The sequence below is a fragment of the Spermophilus citellus genome (assembly GCF_964194105.1).
Source record: "Spermophilus citellus genome assembly, chromosome: 10".
NCBI classification, from domain to species: domain Eukaryota; kingdom Metazoa; phylum Chordata; class Mammalia; order Rodentia; family Sciuridae; genus Spermophilus; species Spermophilus citellus.
The window spans coordinates 93,497,181-93,509,445 of record NC_138197.1 but is presented as its reverse complement, the minus strand read 5'-3'; the positions used below and the strand labels follow the sequence as shown (position 1 = coordinate 93,509,445).

The window sequence follows — 12,265 nt, the reverse complement described above, 5'->3', positions numbered from 1 at the left end:
AACTTCCACAAAGAGCTAACCAGGGAACTCACAGATAACCTTTCAAGTTATCTATAAAAAGTCAATGTTTCATTTCTTCACTGCTAATTTTATATATATGTATATACACACACATATATATATATATATATATATATATATATATATATACATATGTATATATAATTAGAATATATTTTTATAAATACATATTATTAGAAGAGATACAGTATTAATATCTCTGGACATATTTTATAAAAAAATACAGGAAGCCCAACTTTGCATAGTTGATGAGATTATGAAAGTTATGCAAATTGAAATTGTGCAAAGCCATTTTAATAAATGGGAAGAATAAGGATCACTTAATGACTTTTAAAAATGTTTGTTAATATATTTAAAATTCTCCTTATCACTGTTAGCTATATGGAGAAATAAAAAAATAATAAAATAGTATTAAATTCATTGTAATTTTAAACATTAGAAACATTGACAGAAGACCTGTGTTTTTTTCATACAAAACTTATCAGGAATACTTTCCAGGGTGTTTGTCTTCTTCTCATATATAAATCATGATACAGAGCATCTTGTCTTTGCCTTAGTGCATTGTTGTAATCCTAAATCTAGATAAGCTCACAACTATACAAGTTTTTTATTGCTGTATAATAGCTTACCACAAACAGCTGATTCAAACAACCCTCATTCATTATCTCATAGTCTCTACATCAGAAATCAGAGCATGCTCTGCTGAAACTTTTACTTACATTCTTATAGGACTGAAGCCAGTGCCAACAAAGGTGGGTTCTGATCTGTATATTTCTGGAAAGAATCTGCTTCCAAACCCATTCAGGTTGTTCACAGAATTCTATGCCCCATCCTATGACTGGAGGCCTAAGATCCCATTTCCTTGCCTTCTGCTGGAGATCACTTTCTTCTGGATGCACACACAGTCATTAAGGTGCGTCCTCTCCATCTTTATTTTTTTATTTTTTTGTGTTTTCTTTTTTTTTAATTTTTATTGTTGGTTGTTCAAAACATTACATAGTTCTTGACATATCATATTTCACACTTTGATTCAAGTGGGTTATGAACTCCCATTTTTACCCCGTATACAGATTGCAGAATCACATTGGTTACACATCCGCTGATTTACATATTGCCATACTAGTGTCTGTTGTATTCTGCTGCCTTTCCTATCCTCTACTATCCCCCCTCCCCTCCCATCTTCTCTCTCTACCCCATCTACTGTAATTCATTTCTCCCCCCCCCCTTTTTTTCCCTTTCCCCTCACTTCCTCTTGTATGTAATTTTGTATAACCATGAGGGTGGTACACTGGATCCTTCCCATACTTCAAATCTCCCTGTTTTATTCTACTAACAGATGGCAAAATGCTTTTGTTTTTAAAATATTCACATGATTAAGCCCACCAAATATCATACTTGTTTTAAGGCCAAAGACTTGAGACACTACTTATATTTGTACAGTCCTTTCACAATGGAATATAGATTTCTGTTTGAGTAAATAGCCAGGCCACAGGATTCCTGAAAGACCATATTTAGAATTCTGCCTATCATATTTTAACATTTGCATTTTCAATAATTTAAAATATGTCTGGCATGTACTTTAATGCCAAGTTTATAGGTAGCTTCCCTTCCTTGGAAGCATCTTTATCTCTTCCCATTACAACATATTTCCTCATTTATGTTGGTTATTTCTCCTTTACTCAGTGTCTCTGCCTGCCAATTTTGGGTCTATAGAATGCTGGCAGTGTCCATTCCCAGGACTAGCCGTCCTCTAATTGCATTCAATTACAGTGTCAGTGTTACTTTTTTTTCCCCCTTTATCGCACTTTCACCTTTTGATTATCTATTCTAAAAATGGCATGTAGACGATCACTGAGAAACGAGAACCAGACAATTATATACTCTGATGTCTATGTGAACTGTTTCATTCTAATTCATTTCTTTTTTTTTTTTTCCAGTTTGATTATCACCTGTAAATCAAGTTTTTAACTTTTTTGGCATACTTTGTTTTGCATTTCTAGAAGTTCTATATCTTTTGCTTTCAATAATGTATCTTATTCTTTAAAATTTCATCTTTTAATTTAAAAGCATCATTCATAGCTATTATATTCTGTATATAATAATCTTATGTACAAGAAAGAGGTTTTAATTCTATAGAATCAGCAGAAATAATAAACAATAGAATTAAAACTCCCTTTTTAAAAGAGAATTAATAGGTTTTGAGTGTGATGGGCATAAATAAAACCTTAAAGGAATAAATGTCGCATTTAATGCAAATTTATATTTTGTGCAGATGCTCACTGAAAAAAAATTCTGTCAGGTACTCAAGAAAAATAATTTTATTTTCAATATATTATTTCTCAGTCATGTTTCTCCATCAGGAAGAGGTAATTCTGTAAAAACAAGTATATGGGCACAAATTCCCAAAGGAAGTGATAATGATGTCATTAGGATTAATTAATTTATTTCACATCAGGCTATGACAGTCTTTCTCACTTTTATCATCTGTTCTCCGAAGTTGGGAAGTTGCGTGTCTATCTACCTACTTACCTACCTACCTATCAGTTTCTGCCTGTGCATTCTTTCATGAAGATTGAAAATATTATTTCATTTGAAATATAATTTCAATTTTTAATGATCAGCGCCTATTTTCCGATTCCCATGTGGTATGTATATTTTTCCCAGTGCCATCTTTTTGTTTTCTTCACATGTATTTCTGATATGTGTATATTAAAAAAAAAGAACTGAGAATTCTGTGCATTTCCCTTACTTACTTGGGAGGATAGCAATGCATTTAACAGTATCTTTGTTTCAGTTTATTCAGAATTCAGATGTGTACCAGGCTTCATGTGCACCATACGTTTTAAAAAGTAGAAGTCTAGTCAAATATTTTTTACATACTTTTCATTGTGTATGTTTTCCATCCTAATAGACAGCATTGATTTGCCTATTATTAAGCTTCAAATAAAAAACAGCAAATTATAAAAATGTTATACTAAAGATTTCATTTGTGCAATTAATTTATTTTTACTTCTATTTAGTGAGGTATGCATTTTTAATATTTTCATATTATACACAGTGCTACATGATGTGGAAATATTGGTTATGCTTGCTTTCAACTGCCATAGGTATTTCAAACTTGCTTTCCAAAACCTTTTCCCAATTTGCAGTATACCAGCAATGTGTTTTCATTGCTCCATATGGTTTTCAAAATTCATTATCATTTTTTATTTTAACCATATTGAATTGTGTAAACTGGTATGTCATTTGTTTTTATTTTGTATTTTTCTGAATCTAAAAGAACTTTTCACATCTTTCTGGGCCATCTAGATTTTTTCCTTCTAAGCATGAGCTGCTCTTCCATTTTGTGCATGTGTTGACTGTATATTTAAGTAAATATTTATCACTTGGAAGAACTACAAAACTACTAGCATATCAGATTATTTGCTTATTTCTATGACTTAATAAGCAAAGCTTTAATTTTATGATGGTCCAATGTTACAATGATTTGGGTGTTTGATACTCTCAATTCTTTCCTTACACACAAATATAAACATAAGTTTCAAAATTTTACCTTTTTCAAGTTATCTTTAATCCTCATGAGAATGAATTTTTGTATCTAGAGCACACTTTTATTCATTGATAATGTTCCAGAATATTAGTTAATGATCCACTGATTATAATACCAATTTAATTATTTATCAGGATAACATCAATGTGCATTTTTCTGTATCAAAGTCATATGTAAGACATGTTTTTCACAAAAGAAATTTCATATTCTTATATCTAGCTTTCACATAAATCTTAGTTTGTCAGGGTTCATCATGAAAATGTCAATTTGCATCTTAGTCAAGATTATTTTCAATTCATACATTGCGTCAAGGATATTATGTTTTTTATTAACATCCTACCCTTCTCTGTTGATTTGGGATATTTATAGCATTTATATCTTTTTCTTTTAGATCATTTCATAGGACAATTATACTTTATTGTATTAGTTCCCAAATATAACATTTTTAAGATGCCAAAATTCTGATTTTGGGTACTGAGCTTTATTCAGCAACTTTACTGCATTGACTTCTAAAAAAAAAAAAAAATAGTTTTAGGTGAACACAATATCTTTGTTTCTATGTGGTGCTGAGAATTGAACCCAGTGCTTCACTCATGATAGGCAAGCGTGCTACCACTTGAGCCACATCCATATCCCTACTGCATTATCTTAATATTTCCAATGGTATACCTATAGTGATTATAAAAGTAGTCATATAAATAAGGTCAATGAGAATTTTTTCATCCATTCCTGCTTTTAAAATGAATGCTTCCTAGAAATTTTTATTAAGCATAACTTTTGTAGATTTTTATACATATCCTTCAACCGCAGTCTTTCGCCTCTATATTGTTAGTCTTTAAATAATCAATAGTGGGCATTAAATTTCACTAGTTTTCTCTATCTATTGACATTTCCATTTTTCTCTAATAGTAATATCATTTTTTAATCTTTCTCTCCCATGATTAACCTTATGATGTTTATTTTGGGCATGTTAAAAGTTGGTTTGCTAACCTCATTTTTATTGTCTAAATTTGTCCTATATGCTTTTTTAGATGGTGGTTTGCTGTTACCGTAAAATTCTGTTGTTTTTTTAACCCCTTTGATGGTGTAATGAGGGGATAGGTTCTCTTAAAATTTTAGATGCTCATTTATCTAAAAATATTACACATTCCTTAAGTCATTTTTGAGGAGTTATATCGTTTTCAAACTCATTGCTTTGAAGTTGTTCATGAATACAATAATTTTTTTATTCTCATGCAGTCTTCTTAGTTTTTATTCATTAAATTCATATTTATATGGTTTCAAGAAAAAGCCTAAGGCTCACAACACCAGTATTCTATTTTTGTTCCTATTACTATTGGGCACGTCACTACTGCTGAACTTTTATTCAAAAATGTAATTTAATATTTATTTTAGTCCACATACCTTAAATATGGCTCAAGTAATAGGAATGAAAATAAATAAATGATATAAATTTTAAAAATGAATAAACAAAATCAAAACTCTAAGGATTTAAGCGTTTATCCACAAGCCATTTTCAAATAAGCCCATCATTTAGAGATTTTCCAAAATCAACACCAAGGGCATCTTTTGGAACATTAATAAGAATCCAAGAGTTTATACTCTCTACATGAGTTAATCTTCCAAAGTCTAATGCTATCTCAAGGTGACCTGAGAACAGATATTTTGCTAACCATTATCATTTTGAACACTAGTGTGAAAAGATATTTAGTAAATGTGCTTTCACCAAATTCATGTTGTCATTTCATTAAACACCTTTCTGAAAATTTATAGGAAACAATTTTAAAAAACAACTCAAGAAGATTCTAGCAGAAAGCAATGTTATTAATTATAAATACATGAAAAATAAGTTCTTCCTGAATCCTTAATTACTTCAGTACACTTCTTTTATCTTTGTAACTATCAAGTAACGATTCATCAGGTTCCTCAACAGGTGTCACATGACTGTAGTTAGGATGCTAAACCTAGGAAGTTGGACATGAGGAATTATAAGGTTATAACCTAGAAAATCGAATCTACAATCCTTTGCCTTAGCTGCATTTGAATGCTAGTTGACAGTAGATCCCTATGGTGAACTCAAAAATGATTAATACTGATAAAATTTTAAGAACTTATCTTGCTATGATTTATAGTTGCACTATGTCCTCTTTCAGAGGTCAAAATTTTATTTTCTCAACTTAAATTATCACTACCCTTGTCTTTTGTTTAAACTGGGCAATGACATTGAAATTTCCCTCTTAGAAGGAAGTAAGAGTAGATACCATTTATATATCTACAAGGTTCCCTGAGTAATACTACTGAGCCAGAGTTTCTTCTCTGGTTCCATTTCCATGATAATTTTATTCCTCTAAAAACTATTTCTAATTCGCAATTGTTTAATGAATTAGGACATTTAGGAAAAAAAAAAAAAAAAGGAGAGAAAAAGAAAAAAAGTCATCTTGAAAGGTACTAAGAAGAATTATATACAATTGTTAGAAACATTGAAACTCTTGATTGAGTTAAATGAAAAACCTTGGAATTACTTTAACAAAATGAAAAACTTAAAAGCATATTTAAGAAATGGGAAAAATGTTGTCTTTAGAATGGCAAGAACATCTGCTATGAACAAACCATTTGCCTTTTGAAAGCAAGAGATTAGCTGAAATGATGGTAAATATATATATTAAAATATCTGAGTTCTGTTCAAATTGAACCATCACAGTGAACTTTTAGCAATAGGCCTGTATTGTATTTATTTTACCACAGTCTTGCCTTATATGGAAAAGGAAAAATGGAAAACTGTTATCCAGTTTGTTTCTTTCACTAGATGTTACAGAGAGCTAAGTTTGCAGGATTAGATTGATACTGTAGGATGAACCATGTTCCTCTATTCTGATACAACTCCATTCAGGGAAGAACTGTTTCAAAAGTTATTCAACATTTACTTTGCTATGTCAATATCTGAAAAACATACAATTTAGAAAAATAAACAGAGCCCAACTAGTCATTTTTTAAAATTTTGTTTTATTATTACTGTTTAGCAATGGGGAGATGCAGATTATTTACACCAGCAGCCATAGGGGTAAAGGGAACACAGAGAATTAATCAGCTATCTGTATAGGATGGATTACTTATGCAAAAATAAGAATCTCCGAAACAAAGGACAGTGGTGAGTTTGTCACTACCCTCCCCAATGATCCCAGCATGCGATAATGCCAGGCAGTGTGGCCCCTGGGCATGCGGTGGTGGGAACTAATGTATGGAAGAAAAAGCCACAAACCACAGAAATTTTAAAGAACCCCTTTCCCCCATACATACACATACATACATACACATACATACATACACACACGCACACACTCAGATACATAACAGGATTGCAGGGTGATCAATACAATTAATTAAGAGGGAAGAATAGGAATTCTGCTGTTACAGGGAAGGAAGGAAGGGAAAGGGAGAGTTCCTAACCACTGTCAACTATATGGTAGGGGACATTATTTCCCTAAAAAGTAGTTTATCCCCTCAGGGCACCTGCTGGACTGAGCCCACTTTATACCTATCCAGGGCAGGGGGCTATTCCCCTTATATTGGTAGTGGGGACAAGGAAAAAAACAGAAGGAAGTAAAGGTGAACAAACCACTACTCAAAACTACTTCCCACATCTTCCTCCTATAACCACAAAAGGCTAGAAAGGAAATAGTAAAGTCAGGATCTGAGTTCCCTACCTAAAGGAAGAGTGAGTGGATCACTGCCTTTCTCCCTTATATTCATCTTGTTTCCAAAACAGTTTGGAAATAGGCCAGAGTCTCACTTAGACCCTCCTTTCCCTCTGCATTTTCTTAGGAGATGTCGACAAAAAGTCAAGGGCAAAGATAACTCCAGATTCCTTTACTCCTGCCATCTAAGTTTTTTGAAAATTCACCATTATTGAATAAAGATCAGTCTATAACTAGGTCCCAATCCCTATCAGGGCAATTCCAGGGGAAGAAGGCAAGAGTCTCAAGTTCCAATCATTGTGGTTTCCTTAACTCTATAAGGTCCAAGTTCTTCTGGGATAAGGGAGATACATACACAGGAAGGGTTAGAGAAAGAAAATCAGGACCAACTCCATCCCTGTGTCAGTCAGCCTTCATTGTTCTGCTGAGGTCCTAAGAGGCAGTATCCAAGTGGAGGTGGGAAGTTAATAACTCATGAAGAAAAAGCAGTGGGCATACTAGCAAGGCAGTCCTATAGTGAAATGCTTAGGCATGGCATTGCCTTGTAAATACAAAAAATTATGTTCTCTTTTGATTCCGATCAAAATAGAGGGAGTTTTAAAGAAAGGGTCTCTTCTGTGTCTTCCACGAAAACAGGAGAAAGTAAAAGAAACAACATATAAACTTAAGAGATCAAGAAAAAGAAAAATGGGCAGACTTCAGAAGCAGGAGAATTAGAGATGAACTGAAATTGGTCAATGTAGAAGCTGGCATGGCAAGCAGCACCTGGAGTCATGAGCTGCACCAGATAGGCAGTGGAGCAGTGGACAGGAACATGGACCCAAGCCAGACAGATGAGGCTGGGCTCTGTTAGTGGGGCACAGAATGAGGTAAGAAAACATTTCAAATAAAGCAGCACCGTTCTGCTCACCTCAGGACTCCCACCCTCCTATACTTTATAAACCCTTGCCCCGGGAGTAAAATAGAAGGCAGTTTTGATATGCAGCTCTTACTTCCCATCCTCCCCTATTGAATTCCCTAAAGACAGGGGGTTCTGGAGGTCCTTTCCTATCTTTAAACAACAAAACAATAGCTTTTGCTGTAAAGAAGGTCCAAAGGGGACAAAGTGGAAAGGACTGCTTCCTTGTGAGAAGCAGAGAAGGTGGTGACTGAATGTTCACCATAGCAGAGCTGACTGCCCAACTAAAGGAACAGGGGCATTCAACAAGATTTTGTACATGGTCAGATGAGAGATTACCCAGTCCTGCTCCTTAGCTCTTAGCAATAACCCATTCACATTTTTGAGGCAGCTGGAAGAGGTCCTTTCTGGTCTCGGGTTTTCAAACAGCCTCTTGCACAGCCATGACGCTCTTCTACAGTTCAGTCCCAAACCTGGAGTAGGAGGCAAGTAGTTACCTGGCATATTAACCAAGTCAGAACCATGGACTTGCTACTTAACCAGGAAGAGTAGGAAAGGACTACCTAACCAAACTTATGTCCACAGCACAATCCGTCCAGATAATAATCTTCCAGTTTTGAGATGGTGCATACTTGCAAAGGTACCTACTACCTCCCCACAGGCTCACAACTGAATCCTCAGCCTGACTGGACAACCAAGTTGCTCTTCCCCAACCCTATGTCACTGGGTGGGGGGTAAAAGAAAGAGGGCTCTGCTCAGCTGCAGGATAAGCTTTGTCCCAAGTCCGCTGAAATCATTGCAAATGCCAGACCTTTGGAAAACAGGTGGTTTTGAATTTTCTCTTCTTGCAGTCAAGGCCACAGAGCTTCCCTACCAAATTCAACTGAGATTCTTTTTCTTGGTTGTCCATACTGATAATGTTAGTATCCAGTTCTCCTTTCATTTGCATCAGAAAAGCCCAAATCAAGGGGTCAGACACCAGATGAGCAGTCCCACTGACTATGGTCTGACCATCAATAATGTCTTAACTGTCCAGGAAGCCCTGGACATCAAACAGGCAAGACAGTCTTGGGGAACAAAAAGATTTTATATGCTGGGCCAACAACTGCTCACCTGTGACTGAGGGCAATACAGGGATCTTGTGTACATCCAGGTGTGTTTAGAGATCAACACACGTTGCATGGTGCCTAGACTTGCACCTTCTCCTTCTCAGGGTTTCAGAGCTGATCCCAGGTACACTTAAAAAAGGATCCAAATTTCTAAATTCTCCACTTTGGGGTTTTAAATGCTAGGATCTTCAAGGGGAACTGGGACTTTTGTATGAATTTTTTTTTTTTTTCCCTACTTAACTTATTCCTCCAAGCCACAGGACCAGTCTATATTATTGTCCTGGTCACTCTCAGACTCTCTCATGTTGCAGCTACTGGAATTCCGGAGGTGAGCGCTGCAGCTGCTGATCAGGCCCATTCCCAGGTTCTCCAGGAAGGGAGCAAAGCGGGAGGCGGCATGCTCCTTTGTCTTCCACTGGCTGAATGCCAAAATCCTTCACGCTACCAGTCTCTGCGAACTCCAGGTAGAAGTAGCCACACTTGACTGCCCGGTGCACCTCAAAGCAGAATCCCAAACAAGAATCCTCTATCAGATCTACATATATCTCCTGAGCGATGGCCTCTAGCTTGTTAGTATCCAGGTTAGCCAACGAAATTTCCTCCATTTTAATTTGTAAACGACTGTGGAGAGGGCGCTCGTTTTACTCACGGCAGCAACACGTCGGGATCCGCGGGCCGCGCCTAGGCCTGGGGCCTCTCAGGGCCGCGTACTCCGGCAGCGGAGACGGTGGAGACGATAGCAGCAGAAGCGGTGGCGGCAGCAACGACTGCTCCGGAACTCTAAGTCTTTCTGTTCGTTTTGGCTTCTCTAGGACTCCGGGCTCTGGGCGCCCCTGGGCCTAGACTCGCCGCCAGACAGTCGCGGCGCCTCAGTCAGCCGCCCGGGCCTCTTCCGCTCTCGGATCGGGCCTAGCCCCGCCTACTAGCTTCCGTCCTTCGCGCGCTTGCGCACTGACTCTGCGCAGACGCCGCGCTTCTGACGCGCAGCTGCCTGGGGAGCGTTTGAGTTTATGAAAATGAATGGGAAGAAATGATCAGTCTGTCTGCATCTCTACGTGTGAAAAGGTTGCAAGGATGATATTTTACGTTATGTTATTTATACATTTAAACATTCGCTAATGGATTTAAAACCTATGTTTAATTGATTTCCTCCGAAAATAATAATTACGTGCACTATTGTAGGATAATTCGAAATATCATCTTAGGAACAGTTCCCCACATACGTTTGAAAATTTGATTTATATGATTGACTTGTAATTATTTATAGTACTGCCGCAGTTGTCATTTAAATCCACTAGATGGGGCAAGGAAACAAATTACAGTATACTTTATCTTTTTTAAAATGAAAAATCTAGAAACTAGGTACTGAAGGCACAATTCATATATATTGATCAAATAAACCTAGCATATTTATCTCACTTATAAAACCATTAAGTCAGTATGAGATGATTATGTACATCTCTAGAAGAGTTCAAAGATAAAATTTATATGTATATTTTAGTCTTAAAAACAGAATATCAGAATGGAACCTTTTCCTAAAGTTATATAATGTGAATAGTGACAATTAGAGCCAATCAACCTAGGTTCAATTCCTGTAGCCAACACTTAATGGTTGTTTCCTCATTTGAATTTATTTTATGGTTAAATTATATTAGTAAACATCTTGTGATAGTGCCATACATGTAAAAGGGTTCAGTAAATGTCAGCTATTTTTTGATGCATTGGCTATGATTCTGAGTTTAAGAAAATCACTGCAGTATTCCTTGATTTTTTGTTTATCTTTGAATCTTTATCATAACCATGGTGAAATAGAAGTCTTATTTTTATCGTCATGATTTATCAAAATATGGCTGGAGCTAAAGAAAGAGAAATGAAAACAAATCCAATTCATAGCTTTCTGATTCAATACTTTGCAGAATAAAAGAGAGACGTGCATCTTTCCAAACAAGTACAATTAAGTGAAATATATAGGAACTCTTGGTTTTAAAATTCATTCTCCATATCTCACTCTTATGTTTTCATGAGAATTAAGTTAAATTTATCTGGCTGAGGAGAAGCCAGTAGTGCACCAAATCTAGCTTTCCTGTTTGCATGTTTTTCATTTAAAAGCCACCATTTGACAGAAATAAAGCATTTTTGAAAGCTTAGAGTGAGATTCATGTACTACATTTTTTAAAATCTAGGGGCTATAGTTGTATAATTTATGTTTTCTATTGAAAAATTGGCATCATATCTTTTTTTTTTTAAAGAGAGAGTGAGAGAGGAGAGAGAGAGAGAGAGAATTCTTTTTAATATTTATTTTTTAGTTCTCGGCGGACACAACATCTTTGTTGGTATGTGGTGCTGAGGATCGAACCCGGGCCGCAGGCATGCCAGGCGAGCGCGCTACCGCTTGAGCCACATCCCCAGCCCGGCATCATATGTTTATACAAGTTGGAATCTCCCTTTAGCCATATGCTAGGCCATATAACTTGGTGATTAAGTGCACAGTTTTCTGAGTTAGACTGCCTCCTACCAGTTATTATCTGTGTGAACTTGCCAACTCTACATAACTTATGTAAATCTATTTTTTCATTGTAAAATGTCAATAACAATTCAAACAGACTTGTGAATTTTAAACTTCACAATAAATATAAATCCTCACACAATGCCTGATGGACAGTAGTATATAATATTGTTTACAGTATGACATGTCTATAAGGTGAGAAAATACTTATACAAATACAATCATTTCCACTCACTTCTTTGCCTTCAGCCCTTCTCCAAATTTAGCTTAAAGCAGTACTTCTTAAACCATGCCTGTAAACCACTCAGATAATCTTTTGTAACATAGATCATAATTTTGTGGGCCTGGAGTGGGGCTGGATTTCTGAATTTCTAGTAGACTTCCATGTGTGCTGGGGACCATAATTTAAGTCCTAAGGAATTAAAAGAGCTTGATAGTGGATAACAGTTCTTTGTAGAGACTGGCTTATGTAATATGTTTTTGACA

The 12,265-nt window shown here is 35.8% G+C and overlaps 1 protein-coding gene and 1 long non-coding RNA gene across 2 annotated transcripts in view; both read right to left on the bottom strand.

The window, feature by feature from the left end:
• LOC308657723 overlaps positions 1-10,407 on the bottom strand; it is a 116,697-nt gene extending 106,290 nt beyond the window's left edge. Inside the window, exon 1 of the long non-coding RNA XR_014024042.1 lies at positions 9,923-10,407. This is a non-coding gene — a long non-coding RNA (uncharacterized lncRNA). The remainder of the gene's footprint in view (positions 1-9,922) is intronic.
• On the bottom strand, positions 6,594-9,927 carry ATXN7L3B (ataxin 7 like 3B). The gene has a single exon (XM_081309696.1). It carries the CDS (start codon positions 9,876-9,878, stop codon positions 9,585-9,587), a length of 294 nt encoding a protein of 97 aa, XP_081165822.1. The 5' UTR covers positions 9,879-9,927; the 3' UTR covers positions 6,594-9,584.
• Positions 10,408-12,265: the final 1,858 nt, after the last annotated feature.

Bases quoted from the DNA above. Each gene is read 5' to 3' on its own strand.
- ATXN7L3B (XM_081309696.1), bottom strand. From the start codon at position 9,878: ATGGAGGAAATTTCGTTGGCTAACCTGGATACTAACAAGCTAGAGGCC.